The following is a 24,616-nucleotide window of genomic DNA, read 5'->3' on the forward strand; positions in this document are numbered from 1 at the left end:
ATGTGCTAAAACCAAATGACACACTTTGCCGCTGAAAGAGCAGAACTGTTTTTGAGCAATGGGTGGTCTGTGGGGCTTGAAGTGGGCAGGGAAAAAAAAGTGTAAGTGTACACCGTCCCTTACAAGTGTGCAGAGCTTCCAAAACTCGCAGAAATCTCTGCATGTTGAAGTACATCAAAGGGATTTTTCCCTTTTCGGATAATATTTCCTTTGCTGACATGTATTTAGTATTGTGGTTGGATGACTCATAAAGATAGCTTCATGGCGTCCCAACGCAGTTGAAGCAGAACACATGCCAACAAACATTATTGTCAGCCTCAAAATAAAAACAAAACGTTCAGCTAAGGGTCAATCAATCAAGAGCACTTTGAAGAAAATTCCATTTAGATATTACAAATCATAACAGAATGAATTTAAACCAGCTGACTTTCTGTGAGGAGGACGTCCATGTACAATAAAAATTAGGCTGGTTTTTCAGTGTCCAACTTTTCTATTTTCTTACACTTGGATGCAGTCACTGGTGATGGATGCCAGTTTTTTAAATTGTGTTTTTGTAGTTCATTTTATAAAGATCTGAAGTAATCGAAAACAGATCAACAGAGGGAACTCTAAGTAAAAACTCCATCATGAAAGGAGAGTTGTAAAATCCACTTAATATTGACAGATGTGTAATGACTTTCTCATGCTCACTTTTATATATATATATATATATGTACGCATCTATTTTTTTCTTATTTTTATACGTATACGTGCACGCACATATCACCACATTGAGAAATAGTCCGCAAGATACCTACAAAAATACCCTTTCATCACAACTCTCTTTATTCATTATCCGGTGTGTTTATTTAAAATCCAATGGTATTTTAGCTATAGATAGCAAATATTTAAGTATATAATAAAATATTTGTAATGTATAAATAGGATAGTTATTTTTTTAACTGCAGCATTATTTAGACAACTGGCCAGAGAATAAAAAAGTTGAAAATGCAGTTGAACAATTTTACCATTGTTAAATTGGATCTCTATGGGATAATCAAACTTCATATATTTCATTTTAGCTTGCTTTTGTATGTTTTATTTTTAATTTTAAAGGTAGTTTAAATAAGATTAAGATTTTTCCTGAATAAAAGAAACTCTGCTTTCTAAAGCAACCAGCAAAATTCATTGCTCACTGTGACTGGCAAGCCTGGGGCATTCTTTGATGTGCTTCCTACCACGTTTAATAAGGCCAAGCAGTTGCTTCTGATTCTAAGGCAAAAGGTTTGTTTATAGCTGAGATCATGTATTTATGTAATGTGTTGTCTGGGTTTTCTGGATCCATTTGCAAGTACAAAGTAAAATGCACCAAAATTTCTTTACATTTTTCTCACATTTTGCCTTTCTCTAGCCAGCCAGATAAGAGGTACAAGCACTAGCAATCTTGGTTAGCAGGTGCACTCAACATAAAAGCTCACCTCATGACTGAACCTCAGGGTGCCTCTGGGTGCAAAACTCCTTTCCTGCCACTTTTCCCCCTCCCCTATCACACACATCTCTACTGAGGGTGGAGAACTGCTTGTGTTGGCTTGCCTCTGATGAGACTATTTGGAAAAGTGCAGAGAGCTCTGTGTGGCGTGGTGGTCACACAAGTGACACAGGGCTGCCCTCACTCCCTGGAGCTTCACCCTGCATGTGCTGCCCCACGTGAGCACATCCTCCAGAGCTCTGAAACTGTCTTTGCAATCAAAGGCAGCAGTACTTCTGACAGTTACAGTCTGATAAAACATTTTCATTTTGCGTCGTTGAGTGAATCAAAAACCACTTTACCTGTACTGAACCACTGTTAAGTTCTGTTCCCCACAGTGCCTTGCACATCGGATGTACCTCATCCAGCTTGACTTACTGGGTTCTCCACCATCGATAAAGTGCTGCAGTGTCCCATCTTGGTCATATATCTGGGAGAGATGTCACAAGGTCAAGTAGTTAGAACAAATCATCAGCAATCATTTTCACTGCTTTGCTGGTGTCTCTCTGTGGCTTTTCCAGGACTTTACTGCCATGAATTTTGTCATTTGTAAACTGATACTCTTAGAAACATACATGAAAAAGCAGAAAAGTATTTAGAGGGATGCAATTTTATCATGTTTCTCTTATCAAGCCAATCTTTTCATATTAAAAATATTTGTGGTGTCTCAAAGATGTGACCATGTTTCCCAAAGAATATTTAACCTATTTTGACAAGCTGGCATTAAATAATGAACTGCCAGATAAACAAGAAAATCTGAATGCAAAGCGTGCATTGAAATGGCTGGGACATCTGAGCAAGGGGCAGTAGTAATCCCTAAACAAGTATCCCTTCTTTCACATCTCAGCTGCAGCAAGAGCATGTACTTCAGAAGCCTCACGTGATATGTTAGGGAGTTGTAGGATTCGTAATATGAAAACAAATGAGACTAGAAGGAAAAATGGAGTTGATGATGCCTTTAGGAGCTCCCTTGAGACATATAATTTTTTGAAGTACTAAATGAGAAATCAGTCCTGAGGGAATCATCGTTTTCCTAAACATGACATCTCTGCTAAGGACATGAGAGCCAGTTATGGTAATTTAAAATAAAAGACAGTATTATGTTTCTATTTGGAAGTGGATGCTCTCTCTGAAGTCAAGAATAAAGTTGCTCTGGAGGTTCTAAAATGAAAAGATAAATGTTTCATGCACACCTGCCCTACTGACTGTTTTAAAAATGTTATCTAAGTAGGTCTAATCCTAATAAAAGCATGCTATCTCACAAGATTTTTACTTGTTACACAACTACTTTGTCAAAGTTCACAAATGCATCTGAACTGCCTGTCTGAAGTAAATCTCATTTTCATGCCTTTTTCCTCTCTATGAACACCATTTGCTTTAATATCCATATCCCAAAAATGTTACACCATTTGTAATTGTATGAGCTTAAACCAATGTCTTCTTAAAAGTATTAATTTTGCTAACTAAAGAGGATGCACATTTATTACATTGAATTGAACATTTCTAGTATATACAAATTAACAATCTTGAATGTCTATTTCAATATCAAGAGAATTGTCTTGAAAATTATGTGGCTATATTCAATATGTCCAATTTTTTAAAAGAGTGTTTCCCACGTTTCACAAAAAAATATACACAGGAATCGAGATCCAGTTTTTTCCTCCACCAAAGGAGAGTGGCAAATTCAGGAACCAGCCTTGCTTTTGTTGTTGGCCAAGAGGGACTGTGAGTAATCAGGAGCAATATGCCCATTGCAAGAGGATGAGTGACATAGAAATCAAGTGTCTATGGCAATCCTTATCATTTGTTCCTGAGTGTCTGTGACAAGCATCAGGTGGAACCTGGCCAAATACTCCTGTGTTGGATAAGCAAGATGCTACCCCAACATGCACTGAGTGAAATAAAGACAGAGAAATCAGGAGTCCTCAGAAGTAAACAAATACTCCAATATCAGGGATGAGTTTATTTTTTTATGTATGGTAGCATGTTGATTATCAGAATGGACCTATTCTTATGCAAATATCTTAATGTATGTTGAATATGTGAGCAAAATACGCTAAACAATAAAAATCCATGATGAAATCAGAAAAATTCTATAGGAAATCAGCCTATAAAAAGGAAGAGAAGGAAAAATTAATGACTAACAGTACTTGGCTGGAACCATTTTGGCAGTATCTATGCAAACATTCTCAGCAGTGTTTATTATCTATCCATTTACATGCTGCTTATTCACATAACAATATGGCTTAACATGAGGCAAAAACAATTCCCATAAAAGAAGAGCTGATAGCTTCCTAACCCCCAGATGATATGAAACAGGAAAGACAAACAGGTCTGCCATAATCAGTACTGACACTCATATCTTGACACACAGGGTCTTACTCAGAACTTTTTGTAAATAGACAGTCATTAACTGATATGAAAAATTAAAATCTGTCATGAAAATATAGGACTGGATCTTTCCTGGGCCTTGGTGAATTGGAAGGACTGTTCTAAGTACTTTCAAATACTTTTTTCTCGCAAGTAGTGATGCATCAAGTGACACTATGCCTTCCTTTCCTAGGAGAAATTACTGACATTCCTGCATAGTCATAATCTATCCAATATCACTCTTAGCCCTGTTCTTACAGGATTGTAAACCCATCTGTAAGGAAGCAGAAGCCCTAAGCTTAGAAGGGAAATAACAATGTGTTGAATCTGTTTATTTGTCAAATTGCACAATACAGGTCAAAATCTGGAAAAGACAACAAAAACTGGATACACTTATTATTTTTCATGTCACTATCATGCAAGAGTTCTTATTTATTTTACAGTTCCATAAATCAGGCAACCATCGAAGATATAACTGCCTGAAGAAATCCTCGTGATGGAGCAAACCACAACCTGCCATAACAGAAAAAGCAAACCTGTAGCACAAGCCGTGAATCCAGGCACTACAGTAAACTATGGATACACATATTCATCCACATTTCTATTACACATGCATACATCCTTAAACACTCATAGTACCTATTACAGAAAATACTGCAGAAACCTGTGATAAACTGATGTTACTGGAAGTCTTTGACTACCTCACTGGTTCATTACATCCATCTACACTGGCATAATTTTTAACACATTGCCAGAGTGCCACGGCAAAATAAAATACCATTTCTCCAAGTCCCTGCAGACACAGTATTTATTTTTTCTGTATCTCACATCAGTCACTAATCTAAGTAAGGGAAACACAGTTAGTTATTTCATTTTTCTACTTTGGTTACAAAGTAGTGTTGGAAGTGTTACCTAAGATTCTTACTGGACCTTTTCCTCTTCTGACACAAAGTACTTGATAACCTTTGGTTTTGCTGAGTTTTAAAGGTTTGGGTTTTGTTGTGAGTTTTTTGTTTGTTTGTTTTGTAATGGAATGAACCAGATTTGTGGAAGAGACTGGAATCTGAAAAAAGAGGACTGCACTCACCTCATTTGACATGCATTACAGTCCCCTTAACAGTTGCCATACAGTTATCTTCTTAATAGGTTCTTGACTATTTATGGATATTTTACTGGTATGTTGCAGATCAAGAGACTCAGAATGTGACACGTATTTTGACTCTGTGAATTTCATCCTTTGACTTCAGAATACAACAGAAATGGCTTTATTTTCCAAGAAAATGAGTCCAAAGCATAGTCATCAGAACACAAGTCTTCTCTTTGGTATTTCCTATTCTCTTCCTTGTAAATGCCACTTTATTAAATAATCAAGACATAAATAGAGGTCGTGTTCATCTTGTAATGGCATGCAAACATAAATTAGATATGAAGGACTGGAGGTATTACTTGCTGTATTGGTTGCTGACAATTATTTGGAGGACATAGATACAGTTACTTTAGTGACAATGATAAGAGCAATGTACAATGGCAATAATAATAACATAACGTTTAAAGCACACTGCATCTCATATAAGTGATGCTCTAAAATCTCTGAACACCCATAACTAAGTAAAATAAACAAGGACCATCTAAGATTTAAGCAGTATTAGAAGACATGGTGGAGTGCGAAAGAGCCTTTTGAGAACCTTCATTTCAGTATTGATAGTCAGTACTGCTCACTTGGATAAATGGGGTAAATCTAATTCCAATGCTAAAGATTGTTGCTCCAGTTTCTGGTATAGATGTCACAAAATTTTAGATTAAAGAAGTTCAAATGTAACAGCACAACTGCAGAGAATGCCAAGTTCTGAAACAATTAAAAACAATTTCATGGAAGAGGCGGCAAAACCAAAAATAGTTTGTTGAAGTTCTTTCCTCTCTATCTATTGACTTCCCTTGTTCTCTTTCCATGGTCTGATAAAGGATTATGTCTTTAGAAATTCTTCCTGCATTTTGTTTTTCCATTTAGTCAGATAAGAAAGATATTAACAGACAATTATTTGACCACTCATTTTCATTTCCGGCAATCAGAGAATAGATTAATCCTGAAAACAGAATTTTTCTTTGCACATACCATTCTCTTCTAAAAGTAACTATTAGAATATTTGTTTTATGTTGCAAGGCATCAAAAGAGATGTGAAGAAAACCACAAAATATGCAAGAATTAATTCTTACCATTAGTAGAGACTCCTGCATTTTGCTGTTCGCTGCTATTCTCATTGATACCATGTGCATAAAATCATAGAATTTTCAAATCAATTACTATGAGTCTTCTTCTCTCAAAAGAAGTTTTACTCTTGACTTCAGTGGGTAGGGTCAAGATAGCAAAAGTGTACCCAAAACTACTGGTAATATGGTGAAGAAGTTGTAACCAGACTGACATGTTAGATGAGGTAGCATTCATACAAGTTGTATTCTTTCTATAACAGTGCATGAACCTACAAGCCACAGTTACATTCAAAGTTTCTTCTTTGCTGACTTGGACATCAGAACTGAATAAGCTCTACATTATGTAAATCTTACTATTGTGAGACCTTGCTTTTGATGTAAAAACACAACAACATCTTCTACAGGTGTCTATCCTAAACAGAAGTTGAAAAAAATACCAAAAAGGGTAATGGTTACAAGCCTGGCTATGTAGCTGACAGTCTGTAAAAGGTGTGCAATTATAGAATCATAGAATTGTTTAGGTTGCAAAGACCTTTAAAATCATCCAACCCTTAACTGATCATAGCCAAGCCAAGCACTTAATGAAGTCCCTAAGTGCCACAGCTACACTTTTAAATACCTCCAGGGATGATGACTCTACCACTTCCCTGGACAGCCTGTTCCAGTGCTTGACAACCCTCCCAGTGAAGAACTTTTCCCTAACATCCAAGCTAAATCTCCCCTGGTGCAGTTTGAGGCTGCCTACTCTTCTCCTGTCACTTGTTACTTGGGAGAAAACACCAACTCCCATGCTGCTACACCCTCCTTTCAGGCAGTTGTGCAGAGCAATAAGGTCCCCTGATCCTCCTTTTCTCCAAGCTAAACACTCTCAGCTTCCTCACCTGCTCCTCACAGGACATGTACTCCAGACCCTTTCCCAGCTCCATTGCCCTTCTCTGGACATGCTGCAGCACATCAGTGTCCTTTTTGTAGTGAGGGGCCCAGAACTGGACACAGTTCTGGCCATGTGGCCTCACCAGTGGCAAGCACAGAGGGACAGTTGCTGCCCTGGTCCTGCTGGCCACACTATTGCTGATACAGGCCAGGATGCCGTTGCCCTTCTTGGCCACCTGGGCACAGCTGGCTCATGTTCAGCTGCTGTCAACCAGCATTCCCAAATCCTTTTCCACCAAGGCGTCTTTCCAGCCACTCTTCCCCCAACCTGTCCCATCATGTAGGATTGTTGTGACCAAAGTGCAGGACCTGGTGCTTGCCCTTGTTTGACCTCATCCCATCAATCCAGCCTGTCCAGATCCCTCTGCAGAGCCCTTTCACCCTCCAGTAGACCAACACTCCTGCATAAATTAGTGTAATCTGCAAACTGACAGAAGGTGCACTTGATCCCCTCATCCAGATCATGGATAAAGGTATTGAACAGGCCTGCTCTCCAACACGGAGCTGTGGGCAACAGCACTTGTGACCAGCCACCAACTGGGTTTAGCACCACTCACCTCTACTCTCTGGACACAGCCAGTTTCAGTTTTTTACTTGAAGAGTACAAGCCATCAGCATCCAGTTTCTCCAGCAGAATTCTGTGGGAAATGGTGTTAAAGACTTCACTGAAGACCAGACAGACAACATCCACAGCCTTTCCTTCATCTATGAAGTACGTCACACTTTCACAGAAGGAGACCAGGTCGGTCAAGCAGGACCTGCCTTTCTTAAACCTGTGTTGGCTGTGCCCAGTCCTGGTTGCCTGCATGCCAGCACTCAAGATGATTTGGTCCATGACCTCCCCTGGCACCAAGATCAGGCTTACAGGCCTGTTGTTCCCTGCATCCTTCTTCCTGCCCCTCTTGTAGCTTCATGTCTGCTGGCCTCTGGTCATCAGAAACCTCCCTGATGAGCCATGGCCACTTATAAATTATTGAAAGTGGTTTAGTGGGCTCTTCCACCACCTCCTCAACACCCTTGTGTCAATCTCATCTGACCCCATAGACGTGTGTGTCTAAATGGAGAAGCAGGTATCTTACAATTTTTCTCTTTATTACAGGGGCTTCATTCTGCTTCCCACACCTGTCTTACAGCTCAGAGGACTGGTTATTCAGAGAAGAACTGGTCTTACTATTAAGGACTGGGTATATGAGGGCATTAAGTTCCTCAGCCTTTTCCTCATCTTTTGTCACTGTTTCCTCATGTATCCACCAAAGGGTGGAGATTCTCCTTGGCCCCCCTTAAGTTGCTATGCAATTTATAGAAACATTTTTTATTTTCTTTTACAGCAGGTAAGTTCTACTCGGGCTTTGGCCCTTGTACTTTTCTCCCTGCATAACCTCATGACGTCCTTGCAGTGCTCTGGAGTTGTGTGCCCCTTCCTTCCAAAGATCACAAACTCTCTTCTTTTCCCTAACTAGCAGCTAAAGCTCTCTGTTTGACCAGGCTAATCGTCTTCCCCACCAATTCATCTTTTGGCATATGTGGACAGCCTGCTCCTGCTCCTTTAAGATTTCCTTCTTAAGGCACATCCAGTTTTCCTGGACTCCTTGCCATTTAAGACTGCCTCCCAAGGGACTCTGTCATCCAGTCCCCTAAACAGGCCAAAGTCTGCACTCTGGAAGTCCAAGATGGCAGCTCTGCTGATCCTCCTCCTTACATCTCCGAGATCTGAAAACTCAAATCATTTTGTGGCCATTGTGCTCAAGACCGCCTCTGACCACCACATAACCCTCAAGTCCTTCTCTGTTCACAAACAACAGGTCCAGCATGGCACATTCCATAGCTCACTCCCTCACCATCTATGTCAAGAAGTTATCTTCCGCACACTCCAGGATCATCCTGGATTTTTTCCCATCTGCTGTGCTCCATTTCCAACAAACATGGGTAAATTGAAGGGTTGACAATCATGAGAGTTCTCCCAGCTGCTAATAGAATATTTCACCCGCCTCTTCATCTTGGCTGGATGGTCTATAACAGACTTCCACCGTAATATCTGCTATATTGGCCTTCACCTTTGTTCTTACCCATAAACACTCAGTCCTGTCATCACCATCATCTTCTTTTAAAGGAAACTGCCGTATCTTCATTTAATTATCTTTTTTTTAAATTCACTTTGTGGCATTTTACTCATCCTCTGTAATAAACTAGTAGTGTAAGAGAAGTTGAATACATGTGTTCTTTCATAGAGGGGAGAAGAATGTTCAGTGGCATTACTGGTAGAAGAGAGCCAACAGAACAAACAGGAGGGAAGGCTACCTCTCCCATCAGGCTGAAGAAATAGCTGCCTCTTTCCTGAAAAGCTCTGAGACTCACACAGATAACTGAACAGTAAAATTCAGTTGTTTGACTTGCCCAAGGCAGTGGTTGTTAAGCAAAATGCCAATGAACTCTAGAGTTTATTATGACAAGAGTTTATTTGTTAGAGCTTCTAATCGTGTAAAACTGAAAGCAAACTGGGTTGTATACATGACTTGATAACTTATTCATTTAGGTTGGATTTTGTGTGATATACTGGTGCTTAGCTGTCTTTGAAATCAACACTCTGCCAAAGGACCTCATTAGATAGAATATCTGAAATGTTCAGAAGATTCTGCATGAACTGAAAGAGAGAATACTACTAGCAGAATTCCTTGAAAATATTACATTTAAGGAGCATAGTTTAGGCTGAAAATCAAACTACAGCTGGGTTCATATTGATAGCAACAAATGTTCAAAAATGAATGCTTTTAGACTTTAAATGCCTTAATATTAGGAGGTGGGCATCTGCTTCAGGACAGGAGAGCCCTTCCAAATGTGTGTCTTCTCCTTGTTACACACTGAATGAGAAAGGTGTGTAGAAACAATCATGCATTTAATTGTCACTTCCTTCTCACTTCTTTCATTAGCTTGATGACCAAGTAAGGATATTCAGCAAACTTTCTAAGAACCTTTTAGTCTCACTGTATAGAAGAAAAGTGAAATATAATGGAGCTCAGAGGAAAACTAAAATGCATGGAAAACTCTCCAAATACAGTTTAACTACAAGGAAAAACTGATGTTGATTTATGACAACAATAATATTTTATAATCACATAATTTGCAAAGACCACATCTCAGACATTGAAATATTTTGTAAATTACACACTATCTTTTAGATTACCTATACAGTGAGCAGGCAAATTATTCCCAGACAGAATAAAGAAAAGACCGTTCATCACATTGTGATAAATCCAATTTTGATACCTAATAAATATTACTGAATCTGTAATAATCAACTACACACATAAAACTGGTATGCAACAATAGTAGTATACATGTCATCAACCTCGTTCTACTATAAGTGGAAATGTTTGGACAGGTTCCCTTTCAATTGCATGGTCATTATTTCAGAAAGACATTAGCTATAAATACTTCTCATGCGTTCCACTGTTTCTTGATAAGACTAATTGATTTGCTTTACCAGTTAAAATATGCCTTCAGATTATTTATGGACAGATAGCAGAATCAAAAATATAAATATGTTACAGATAACATTCAAGCTGTTGTCTTAGGATGAGATAAGAAGACTTTGGTTTATTATTATGTGGAAAATTAAAGCCAGTTACTACAGTCTTTGTATCTATATGAAATAAATCCATGTCAATAACTAGTTACTTGCTTTGAAGTGCTTCTATTTTTAAAATAATAATTGATGGTATCTCCTTGCCATGTAGAAAATGCAACAGTCCATTCAAAGAATGATTTTTCTTTATTGAGATATTTGTATTACATGCCATTTGTTTATACTTAGAAATATCATCAAGTTTTCCAAAGCATTTTGAAGTGCTATAAGCAACTAACAGAATAGAAATCTGAAAAAATGAGCAAGGAGGAAATATCAGGAGGCCTCGCTGGTTAAAGTCAACCTAAAACTTTCGTCCAACTGGATGCAACCCCTCTGTGAAAATGCACAGAAATATATCCTAACAGCCAATGGTCTTCTTTGACTGCTCACACAATTCAAAGCAATTTTCTAAAATTAGCCACATCTGATATGGAGCATACATCTTGTAATATGTACTTAATGTTTTTCTCTTTAATCTAGCAGGCATCTTCTAACAAATTTTATAAAATAGAATACTTGCCAAATAATATTAAAAGCTATTTAATGTTTCTCAAAGGATTATGGCGTATGAAACTATAAACATTGGTTTGAACTGTCTGTGCTAGGTGAAAGGCTTCATCTCTCACTTAGACCCCAGTCCAGCAAACACTTATGCACATGTTGTAGCCCCATTGATCTCAACGGGAATACTCGTGTGTGAAATCAAGCATCTGTGTAAGCGGTTGGAGGATTGGGGCCTTATTCCAGAAAGTGTCGTGAAAGCAGTGCCCTGCTGATTATGTGGACTTCATAAAATTACTTCTTTTTTAAGTCAAGTCTCAGTGGTTTGTTTTGACATTAGCCCGTGGAGGTCCTGGAAGAGGAAAGAATTTCATGTAACACAACAGTGTTACTCAACACCAGGGCAATGAGAGGAAGACGCAGAGCAGAAAAAACACCACGCATGAAGCTGGAAACTTGCATGCATGTGAGCAGGTCTGTAAAGGACCAGTGCTTTTGCAGTATCCACTGACATCACAGGGCCTTCCCTGTGTGTAGTTTTGCACTCTCCTGACAGGTCCACTGATAGGACAAAAAAAGCTGTGGTGCTCCAGCCATGAGTAATTCTGCAATGGAGACATTTCTATTTAACATTGTTATTTCCACCCTGCTCACCACACTGTGTTCCTGTGCAGCCCTGGTAGCTGAACACCACGTGGAGGTGACAGATTGAAGTGGTTTTCTCCAGTCTTTTCTGTGTGGGACATGGAGCATGAAGAGAAAAAGTGTTGCCAATCTAGGCTCACAATTCAGAGAGAATATGAAAAAAAACCAAACTAAAAAGGAAAGGATTATTTAAAAACCGAGAGGGAAATTATCGAAACTGAAATAACCCGAAAAGAAGACTCTCACACCCATTGACTGGTAAATGCATATCCCAGCAAATACAACAGGGAAAGAGTTACAGATAAGGGCCCAATACTGAAAACTCTCATTCAACTGGAAAGAATCAATGAACTTACTCAGTAATAAAGCTCCTATTATTTTCTGAGACAGAGAAACAAGACAGTTACAGTGATTCTTTCTTGCTCCCAGTGCCTCTGAAAACAGAGCACTGTTTCCTTTGCAAGGTAATGACAGAGCTTTGGCTATTTTCTTGAAAGCTCTCAAAACTGTTAGACATTAAAAAGTGAAATTCAAAAGTGTTTGTCTCATATTTTTTCATTCCTTTACACAACCAAATATTCCAGAAGGATTTTGGCAGATTTTATCACTCAGCATCAAGCTAGACAATGCAGCTGAAGTAAGTGAACAGGTACACACTTACTGATGGCTCTAGATCTCAGAGAAATCACTCAGGACCAAAAGAAACTCATACATAGAAATCATTCTAATTTGCCCTGATTCTTAAATATGAGAAGGAACAAGAGTACAGAAGGACTGTTCTTCAAACTCAAGGCTTACCTTGCTTGTAAGAGGAAGCTGATGGCCCAAGAACAGCACAGCTTTTCATCCCTCAGTCCTATAATTTCTGTTAAGCACTTTTTCAAAACACTGTTCAAAACCACGTTTTCATAGTTTTATGCATGAATCAGCACTTCTAGAGAGGTAGCAGATCTTAGATGTGCAAATCCCAGACTCAGTGCTTAGGGATATTTTCAGACATGCTGAAATATGGCACATAGAACACATGGCACAATTATCGTTCCGTGAATGAGACTTGCTAGATTAGGAGTTTTGTTTTGTTTTAGTTTGCAGTGCCTGGGGCTTCTCATTCTTTTCTTTACCTTAAGGACTTTAAAAGCTCCAATACCATGTTCCTTTAAGCATTTTAAGAACTAGAATATAAAGATACTTATCTTTTCAAGCACAGAGTTCCTAGAGACTGTGAGGGATGTGCAGGTAGGGTGTCAAGAGGATGGAGTCACTCTTCTTGATGGCGCCAAGCAATAAGACAAGAGGCAATGGTCAGAAACTAATGCACAGGAAGTTCTACCTGAATACAAGGAAAAGCTTTACAGTGAGAGTGACTGACCATTAGAGCAGACAGCCCCAAGGATTTGCAGAGTCTCCTTCTCTGGAGATATTCAAAAGTTGTCTGAACACGAGCCTGAGCAGCATGCTCTAGGAAACCCTCCCTGTTCAGAGAGGTTGGACTATGTGACTCCAATGGTCCCATCCAACCTCATATATTCTCTGATTCTGTAGAGACATTCTCAATCCTGAAGCAGAACTGGCAAGAAATCCTTTAGCAAGTTAGACTTAAAACAGCCACTGAAGTCAATGGGACTCATGTTTTAACTTAGTTGGACCATTATGGGCCATACACACCTGTCTATTATTAGGCAGGTAAAAGATTACATAATTCACTCTAATTTTCTAACCAACACTACTTGCTTTGAGACAAGGAATTCTTCAATTTTCTTTGCATGTAGCGTAAGTGGCTATGGTCTCATTTAAGTAGGATACTTCAGGGAGCTGTGGAACCACAAGGTTGGAAGGAATCTCTGAAAATCACCTCATCAGCTCAGAAGATGGGGATGACTTCTACCACCTTCATTTTGAAATTCCTGACTCGTTGGTCTTGGGCATTCTATGAAAACAAGAAACCTGAAAAAAGATCTCAACCGTAATTCAGAACACACTTCACGTGAAAAAACCCTCTGAAAAGAAAGCCTGTCCACAAGTAGCCTTACATTCAAGAAATGTCAAGAACATTGCTTCGTTCTGCTGCCTAATATATTGGTTGTGATCCACTCATAAGTGTTTGTTATTGGGTTAGGGCAATAGCAGTTATATTCAGGTGTTTAAACTTAAGTTCCCACTAGTGTTTCTTGTGGGTTCAAGTAGCCCACTAAAGCACCAGTGACTGCTCCAGGAGACAGGCAATTATCCTTAAGTTCTGAGCATTACTTGTCAGCCCTGTCAGTATGTCTTAGATACTTTCCAGGATTTAAAATGCCACTAAACACCTCCATTCAGACACTCGAATTGCTCTGCAGATGCCTGGGTTTAGCTCCTGCCCTGAAAATGGTTTGTCACACGGCTTACAGTAAGTACTTAGAGTCTGTGTCTTTATCCTGTGGCTGTAGAAAACAGGGATTTTGATTACATTTTCTGTGCACTATTTGCTTATCTTCACTCTGAGTTTGTAAGTAAATATGGATAGGGACTGTGTTTACAGTGTATGTGTAGAACATCTATCACAGCAGAGCACCCATTTACTACTACAATACAGACTCCACATATAATTCTTTCAATCCTTTTTTAAACTTCTCATTAAGGCTTACCACAAATGAAGGATTTCAGTAAAAATTACATACCTTAGAAAATATAATTAATTCCTTTGTGAGTTTTAAATAATGAGGCACAGTGATATTTTTAGTTTGGAATATTTTGGAATGTCTGGAATGTCAAGTTCCCCAGATGATGATTAAAAGGTCAAGTAATAAAGTATATGATAAACTGTGCCTGAAAATCCTCATAAAACAAATGAGTAATGGCTGGACAAACTCTGTTGCCATGTTTTCATATCAAAAAATTCCTACAGTCTATTATTCCTTCAAATTTGTTAAATTATAGGATTGTCAGAAAAACAGCACAGGAATGGCTAGTTTGCAGCTTCTTTGGGGCTGAAGTCAGAGTCAAGAAGCAAATGAAGGAGTGCAGTAAGGAGTAGTGCCGATGTTGCTAGTGGACATCATAGTGGAGAATGTGGAAAAGGTTTTTTTCTTTCCAGAGTGCAAGTCTGGTGTTGGTAAGTATCATGCTAAGTTTCTTTAGAAGTGTGTTTGTTTCCATGAGGATTATAACATTAGATTGGAACATTGCTTGAGACACAATCACAGGAGCCCTCCAGACCTGTCAAGCATTTGGCATATCTCACTTATCTCTGAGGGTGGCAGGGGCCATCAATACAAAGTGGACCATCAATCAATATGGGGTCTTCTTCAGACATTGCCTGCCAGCTGATCAGAGGAAGACTTTAGGGAATCAGCTTTCCATTATCAGGATTTGGTCTGTGATCAGAACAAGCCACTAAACCTTTTACTTTTCACTTGGCAAAAACATACACACTGGAAAAAAGTCCTGACAGTTCATTCATTTTGCTCCATCACTGGAGCCAGATGATGTTTGACTGGGGAGACCCACCCTCTTTGATGTTGTACTCTTTTGAGGGTGCCCTGCTGTGAAAAAAATTTTCTCCTTCCAAATTAAAGAGAAATATTTCTGTGTCCAGCTGTTAAATGTGACATTTGCCATTTTTCAGTGCACTGGCTTTGTGCCATCTTGCAGGCTGTGTTTCAAGCCTATCTTTTTCCTTTCCCCTTCTCAGCAGCAATATCCACAATGTGTTAGTGTCTCCAACTTCTACATACATCAATACCAAAAGGGAAAATACAAGTAATACTGCATTTCTCTGAACTACAGCAGCAATATTTCTGTCTCTTCTGATTTTTTTTAATTAAAGCCAGCAATCCTTCATGCAATGAAGGATAAAACCCTTAAATATGATCTATGAAAAGCCGACTTCAGTTTCATTCTGATTGCAGTAGGCAAACCATGCTGAAGCAAAGCCTTAGTAGAAAACATTTACTGGTTAAATGAGTGTGGATATTACTAAAACTTGTTTCATGTCCACATCAAAAAAATGGCATCCATTCAGCAGCCCTAGCTCTGTTTAAATTAAGACAAACTTCTCATGAAATCTTGAATAAATATTTAGGTTTGTGTAATCAAGAAAATCTGTATCTTCTCGTATTTATTAAGTGTAATTTTTAGAGTTATAAAAACCACTGTCACAAACTGTGTATACAGTAAATAAAGGGTGAACTCATCATTACAACATTTTGCCTATCCATTGAGGTGGATAAAATGCAACAGGTTCCAACTATTCTTCAGTCTAAACTCTCCACAATCCTCTTCATTTCCATATTTGCTAATACAGAAGAGGATCAATGTTTGATGGAGTTTGGCAAGGTCATTATTATAAACCTATGTTCTGTAATTAATCTCAGACTATGACCAGAAAATCTGAATAACTGCTCATGCACTCATCACATCTTCATGCTGTGAAAATTAAAACCTGTCTGAGAACCTCAGCAGATGAGAATGGAAACACTTAATTTGGAAAATTACATGAATGATAAGAAAAAAAAGCACTTCCCCTTTAGGTATTTATTCACTTTGTAGATCCATGCCAAGAAAGACTATATTCAGTTAGATTTGATCTAGAAATAAACTGTAAAAATGCTCTTAATCTGGACTACAAGTAACTCATGGACACAGATTTTTAAATTTTAGAATGATAAAGGTTTACAAATAAATATAAATTATCCTCTCCCCAAAAGGCTAGCAGAGAGCCAAACTACATTCTGCAGGGGTGCAGGCAGTTCTCAAAAGCTCTCTGGTATCTAACAAAGGCAGTACTGGGACTGGAGAAGTCCAAGCAGCACAGAGACGCTGGCTGTGATGGTGTTGGCAATTCAACGGCAGACACGCTTACTTGTTCCTGGAAAAAATAAATCACTGCCACTCCTAAAATTGCAAGCAGCACATATATATGCTATATAAATGGTACATTTGGATCGCTACATTCTGCTGGTTCCATGACTCTGGTTCCAAAGGGATGACCTTCACATAAGAGTACAATTTATTCTGCTATGGTCCTCCTCTGTCTTTATTTCTAAATAGATGAAGAAATAATTTTCTTATTGATAATTATAACTTTCTCTTATTTAGATAACCAATGCTATTCAAAATTTTCTTTACTTGCCTCTAGTCTTCCATCAGCCACTGTTTCATCATGTTCATTTTTTTCTGTCCCTAAATCTATCAGGTGGCAGAGAAACACCTAAGAATACCTCATTAGTGTGAAAATGAAGGACTGATTCCAAAGAATTTTTTTTGTCTTTTTCTCTATTCTGCATTATTCTCTTTCACCTATATGCCTTACCTTTATCTTTCCAGCTTTTCTCAACTGTCCTCTCTGTGCCAAAATAATTTTGTCTAAAAGGGCAATTTTTTTTGTCCCAAACATGTATAAGTGAAAATGTATAGATGGCTTATGTAGGCCAACACAGATGAAGCAGGTCTATTTCAGAAACAGTAGAGTAGTTCAAGCAGCAATTCTGCTGGCCTCAAATGACCACTTTTTTACAAAGAAATTCGAGACAGATGAAATAATTTGAAAACAATAGAACCAGTGATTATAATCCATCTTGAATCTTTTAACAGTAAAGTGATTTATGCAAAGCAAGTTCTTTTTTTTTCTCAGACTAAATTTTAAAAAATTAAAATAAACTAATTATTTTGATGACTTTCCCACCATCCTCAACATTTAATACAAAGGGGAAATTAATCATTTTTTAGTAAGTCTGCATGTAAAATTATTTTGCTGGATGTATTCAAAACCTCACAATGGTTGTAAAGCAAGAACAATAACAAAACTCTTTGGAGCAAGAGTTTTTGTTTTGTTTTTTCTTTAATTCATATTACTTCAAGATTTTATAAACCAAAATACAACGTTTCATTGTAAGCTTACTGTGCCTTAAAAATTAAAGAATTTTGAACTGAGAAATACATTTTCTGTTTAGAAAAAGTAAGAACTTCATATTTAGATCATTTTGAACTACTTTTCAAGTATTTTCAAATTTTCAGATATTTTTCCCTAAGTTTTATTCATGTGAAATTTCCATTTCCAAACTGACATTTTTTTGCAAACAGTTTTATTTTCCAAACATTAACTTGGGAACAAAAAATTGTTTCCTTGGGAAACTCCAACAATTTGTTATCAGTTTTCTGTTGTACCCCAGTTAAAGACACACATAAAAACAGCCATGGCACCTAAGAGCTTGCAATCTAAAAGACACAGATAAGGATAAATGAATTGAGAGATCCAGAAAATGTGATGAAAACATAATATTTCTCCACTATCTTCCTGTATCTTTCTCCCTCATGCACAATCACAAAAATTCTCTGCTTAATTATAAAAAGAATAATAGGGAGTACGACTTCACAGTTTTCCCGAGTTAAGCAGGAATTGTCATCCCTCCCTTCAGACAGAAAAGCTGTGGTTTCCCAGTGGGGTACAGATCTCTACCAGCTCCCTCCATTTTATGGGAAGAATAAACCCTGAATGTATCTGCAGGCAGCTTAAAAATCCAAGCCCTTTCTTGGCCAGCAGGTACCCCCTGACTGCCAGCACATAGGAAAACAGGCAGTGTAAGTCAGATATATATTATTTCATACATTTGAGGGCAAAGAGGAGACATACTAAAGAAAGGGCAGAGAAACAATGTAGAAAACAACTATTTTTGCAAGGGGTTCCTCAAGAACCCCTTGCTGATAGTAAGCAAATGACTCCTTGTTCAGCTTCTTTTTAATGCCTCACTGACTGCATACTTACTGTACATGGCTGACTTTCCGAACTGGTTTGGCCACTATATTTGTAAGATGAGAGAATATTAAAAATAACTGTAAGCCAACTCTTAGCAATACATTGAGATTACTGTTTTGAAAGAATTTGATGAAGCTGTAATAAAAATCAATTTATCCACAGAAAGAAGCAATTCTTGTTCTCAAATGGTAGATTTATGATTTCATGCAAGCATGAATATCCTAGAGCTCACCCTTTTTAATAAGGAGTCTTTTAAAAGACATAAAATATTTGTCCTAATGAAGTAATGGTTTCCTAAGGTTTTGCTTCTTTTCTGTACTGCCTACAGTTTTATGTCTTTGTTGAAATGTGTCACTTCTTAAATTATGATGTTTTCCTAAGTCTACTATATTCTTTTTCTAACCCACACTAAGAAAGCACAATTGTCAGACATTATGTTTTGAGGGCGAACTGACCTCCAACATATTGTGGATAACGTAAATTTAATATTTTATAGTTATTCTGAAAACATTCCTAAATTCAAAATCCTTGGTTCCTTAGTATCTTTAACTCACTCCACCTAACAACAGTAAACTAAAGAGGCCAATATTTTCTGCAAAAAATCAAAGTAAAAGGTGAGAGGGAAAGATGAAAAAGTACTTTAACTTTTAGGGAGTCACTGCTATTGCAGAATCACGGCCAACTTTAGATAAGACACTGTACTGGGACAGCCCAAAGAGCTGCTGCAATCCCAGGACTGTCATCTTAGCCTGTTCAAATTTGTCTAAAACTTCTCCAAGAAACTGGGAGTATAGGATGAGTGAGACAGGAGAGGTTAATGCACTGTGATTCTAGCCTCTCTGCTGACTCATTCCATCAAAAAATACTGGGGTTCATCCAAGAGAATATGATAGTATGTCACTGTGGTAGATTTTACTTCTTTCTCTCAAACGCTTTTCATTCTCCAGTAGAGAGCAGAGAAGGCTCTGAGTTACTCCAGGCTTCAAAGGAAAGACATTTATTTTGTCCAGATAAGTAAATTGTCTAGTAATCCCATGTGGCATCTGGATAGGAAATATATTATACTTACTAGAAAATTGAGCAAATCCTTGGAATCAAGGATGAATAAACAAACTGACTGTGAGGAAAAGACACTCACCAGAGTCTTAATAATGAGGTACATTCAGGAGCATTCCATACTTTAAAGGGTAGTTGTGCAGTGAGCACGACTAATGAAGCCTGGTTTTAGTACGGATGTGTGTCTTTTGTCCCCAAAAGCTTCACTGCTCTAATAATCTCCACTTTGACAGCGACTCCAGTGTATGACACTGATATGTAAATACTTTTCAGTTATTTTCCGCTTAGTACTGCTGCTATCACTGGAAGCCCAGCACACAGATCAACATGTACAGCGAAGCTGTCACTGTGGGTGCAGCAGGAGTGGGGTGCTGGGACACTGTGCCTTGAAGTGTGTAAGTAGAGACAGGTAAAGTGGTGACCAAAATTGCTCACAAAAATACCCAGTAGCTTTTGCTCAGTGAGATATATATTGGGTCACTGAGCTTTGCTGATCCCCAAAGGTTTTTTTTTCCTTGAAGGCATCCCAAAAACCTGTAACTTCTTCTAGAAGTCACCTGGTTAAATGTGAAGTAGCAAGAAGGTGAAATCTGGAACCATGCAGGACAGAAAAGTCATGGTGCACAGTTTGCACATGCTCAACAAATCTTATGTTACAAATTGTGCAGGCAATAGGTCCAAATTGTAGCTGTTTTTTTCCCCAAATCTCTGGAAATTTAAGTGCTGCATATTTGGAAAAGTGCAGTTGCCATGACAATACCAAAAAGAGTGTGCCCTGTATGCTTTTCATATTTAACTTCACTATATATACAGGATATCCTGTACTATACACACTGTCTGGCAGTTCAAAAAGACAAAAACTACATTTCCTGTTTTCTTCTTTTTTTTTCCTACTTTTTCCGCATTTCAGGAGATATACCTTCTTACCTATGACATCAAATACAGTGAAAATGCAGAAGGGATTACTGTATTCCTACCACTGACTGTTCTGACTGTTAATTAAATCCATTTCAATCACTACAGGTAAATCATTAGCAATAACACACTTCAATTGCAGATACTTTCCATATTCATCAGATTTAAATGTCACATTTTGTGACATTTTCTCAATCTAAAATGTGTTTTACCTATAAGTGTTCAAAACCAACAGTCACCAAAACAAACACTCAGATTCTAACAGAGTTTTTAACATTGTAAATATGATCTGAAACAAACCCAAAATTGTACTAATATGAGCAGCTCTTTACACGAAAATTGCATGGAAGTTCTACAAAGTGTCAAGAGGCATCATGCTCCGTAACGCAGAGCGTCTGTGTTTTGGTTTTTTAATTAGAGTGTAAATCCTCTCAAAGGCAGTACAATAATAACCAGCAGGAGCAGATACCTAGCATATTTTTAAATTATGGTGGTGATGGGAGAAAAAGACCAGGAAGACCCTACAGCACTTAAAACAAATGATTGCAGCACTTTTCACCGGTAATATTACAAAGATATGTGTTGCAATTCCCATTTTACACCTGATGTAAACCATGCCATTAACTTTGCAATTCTGCTTAAACAGTTGGTCAACTTTAATGTTACATCTACATATACTGTTCACATAAATGAGAAAAAAATCCAAATCTCATCACATATGTTATTCACATACTGAATACAGAGAGTTCTGAGATTTGTATTGATTTAATATCCTTGAGAGAAAAAATAAACAGGACTCAAAAGATCCATCATGATGCAATTATCCAAAGTTTTCCTTTTAAAGTGCATCTCTGCTTGGTTCCTGACAAAATAACGTTAACTGTAAATTTGCAAATGTCTCAATTATAAAACTGCACAGATCTGAAGGATAAAGGTCAAAGCTCAACTGTTTTATAAATATATTTTAAATATGGCACTAATATAAAAATCCCACATCATACAACCAAAACAATTTAATATAACTTGCTATGGCAATAACCAGGTCATTTTTCAAAAAAAATAGATAAACTCCATCGTGTAATTTTGAACTTCTTCTGACCTTCTGATGGCTACGATTGGGAACAAATGTTATCCAATAAATACATTGAAAGCCTTTTATTTGCAAAACATAGGACACTTAATTTAAGCAGCCTTTGTTTTAGTAGTTATGTCAGATGCATTGCATAGGAAAAGATACCAATCTTTCATATATATCAATTATAATCACAGATTAAAAATCTTACTGATTTAGAGCATGCAATCAAAGTGACTGAGACTGGTACAGACAAGTCTGTTCTCTGGGTGTAAATTAGTTACCTAGGTCATGACAGCAGGGGATGTACTTACAGCTACTTCCTGTGCTTTACAGAGATTTTGGTATCCTGTGGTAAGCTAATTTTTTCTGAAATTACATTGTTTATAAGACTGAAATAATTACCCCGATTAAAATTATTTGGCTTGTATCTGCCCAGAGGTGCAGAAACATCTTTGGATGCAATGCAACAGGTTCTGAGTGAATTTGCCATAGGGGAACCTGATAATAAATATTGGGGCACTATTGGTGATTTCCTTTTTTCAAATGCAGGGTGAAATGAAGCTTGTTACACACTTGAGGGTAGGATTCACTTCACACAGCAGTAACCAACTATGGGGTGGGGTCAAGTACGTAACCTCACCCTATTGCCCAATGTCCTTGTAGAGACAACTGAGACAACTGAGAGAAACAGGCAACATCAGAGGGCAACACATCATAATCAAGGTCATCTCCCTTAGATCAGGTACTTACTGATATTGAATATTACTGGCTGATGCTCCAAGCACAACCTGCTACTAATTGCCACACCCTAGATGTGGATCCTAGTCTCTTACCAAGCCTAGTACTCAAAGAATTCAGTCATTTTTTGTACTGTTTTCATACTGGTAGCTTTCTCATGCACTTGAAGAAAAGGGTATCAACAATTTTTATCATCTTAACACTGAAGTGTGACTATTGTATATTTTTTACTAGGGAAAAAATATACCTTCTCTATATAAATGCATTTATTAGTAAATATATAGAATCATACCAGTCTTGAAACACTCAGCCACCATTATGACTATGAAAGCATGTTGTCAACCAATCTGGAGCTTGAGGTTTTTAAATTTGTTTTCAGTGTTCTTTCCAAAATATACTTCTCCCTTTTTTATTTTTTTTCTTTTTTTCTTTTTTTTTTTAATTGAGTACACAGCAACAACAGCAGTTTTTAAGAGAGCTGTGGTTTCTAAGGCTGCTGAAAGCTACTTCCCTAAAATGACCTTTCCTACCCAGTAAACGATTACAGCGGGGCAAAAGGAAAAACAGCAAAAGGAAAAAAAACACATTTTTTTGTCATACTGCTCCCAAAACTACTGTGCTGGTGAAGCTTTTCAGACACATGCTCAAAAGTAAAAACAAACAAACAAATAAATAAATAAATAAAAGTGTTCCACTTCCACTCAATTTTAATTTCAAGACTTAACAGGCTGGGATGTCTCAAGTCATCTTATGGAAGCATTGAGATAATATGTGGTGGCAAGACTATGAGAATGTCTGGAGCATGACAAGAACGGGATACCACTGCTTGAACTGCAGCAAAATCTTGACTTTATAAATGACAGCATAAAATAGTAAAGCCTGGTGAGTCTAACTATTTCAGCCTTATCAAATGAAAGAGAAAAAGTCTTTACTTAAGACAAGAGGCTCTAATTCCTCCATTGGGAGAAGGGCCAAGGGAAGACAGTTTCCACATGGAAGATGCAGTGGCTCCAAAGAGTCCGTCACTCCATGTCAGAACTGGGTTGAACTGGGAGGGCAGGTGGGATTCTAGTAAAGCAGCTGTGGCTCCCCTTGCTGACCTTTTCTCTCCAATAACACCATGCCAGATCACCCAGCAGGCCCTGTGTAAACACAGCCTTGTCCTGTGGTACACATGACCATCTTCTGAGCTCTCCAAAGGCAGAGGTCTTTGCAGGTCTTTTTCTTAGCAGTGCAGAAATCATTGCTGTCAAAATCAGGTCTTTGGGATGCAAACCATAATCAACCTTGTACAAAACAAAGTACCAACTCAGCCTTCCAGCAAAGTCTAATTAAAAGACTTAATCAAAGAGAAAATCATCCTGGTGCTTGCATTAGTATAAACTAACAGGAACTGAACTACAGGAGACAGTACAGCGTATCTACACAGGCAGTCAGAAAAACGATTGTGTGAAACTATGTAACAGTGTCATCTAGTGACTCTTGCCATAATCTTATTACCCAGACAGTGCAAACAGCTGCAGGAAAGGCCAGTTTTTACCCTGCTGAAGTGAGCTGTGCCCATACTCTCTACTGACACTTGGCATTCAGCTGCGACAAGACTTCACAAGCAAACCGAGTGCATGCACACACAAATACAACATTTGCAAACATTTGTCTGGTTAGTGCACAGATATCCTTAACTCTGTGTGTGGAAATCCTAGTGGAATGCCAATGCTAGGAATGGTATAGGTCCTGTCTTGTGTCAGGGAAAGCATCTGTCATGATGGTGCTGAAATACGGCCCATGATTTTACCACCTAGTGAGACTCCTTTGAACTCAGTCCTTTATGTAATCTGCAGGACACTTTGCAAGGTCCTGCAGACCACCAGTGAGCCATGGACAGCAGCTTAGTAGCCTGTGGTGAAAGCAGTCACAGCTACGAGCAAGCAACTTGGTTGTCTTCTTTTTCCTTTTTAACATGTGACCCTAACACCAAGGACTACCCTGGGAGTGCTCACAGGCAGGCCGGGTGGGGCTTTTGACCAGCCTGGTCTAGTGGGAGGTGTCCCTGCCTATGGCAGAGGGGTTGGAACCAGAGGGTCTTTAAGGCCCCTCCAGAACCAAACCATCCTATGATTATGTATCAATAACCAGTGGCTAAATCCCTTCCTTATTTCTAAGCACATTCACTGAATGCGAGCTAATCTGCCCGTAAGGCTCGTGAGAGCCCTTTAGCATGACACTAGAGAGTTCTTTCTTTGGTTCTTCCTTTTTTCATTCTTCTTGCCTGTAAGACTGCTTCCCACATGAGCAACCACATAACAAAGA

The 24,616-nt window shown here is 38.2% G+C and overlaps 1 protein-coding gene across 1 annotated transcript in view; it reads right to left on the reverse strand.

The window, feature by feature from the left end:
* The window catches only part of PRDM6 (PR/SET domain 6), a 75,062-nt gene that overhangs the window by 23,308 nt on the left and 27,138 nt on the right, over positions 1-24,616 (reverse strand). Inside the window, exon 4 of the mRNA XM_069001197.1 lies at positions 1,810-1,937. Coding sequence (XP_068857298.1) covers positions 1,810-1,937 — 128 coding nt within the window. The remainder of the gene's footprint in view (positions 1-1,809; positions 1,938-24,616) is intronic.

This window comes from Aphelocoma coerulescens (assembly GCF_041296385.1).
Source record: "Aphelocoma coerulescens isolate FSJ_1873_10779 chromosome Z unlocalized genomic scaffold, UR_Acoe_1.0 ChrZ, whole genome shotgun sequence".
Classification (NCBI taxonomy): domain Eukaryota; kingdom Metazoa; phylum Chordata; class Aves; order Passeriformes; family Corvidae; genus Aphelocoma; species Aphelocoma coerulescens.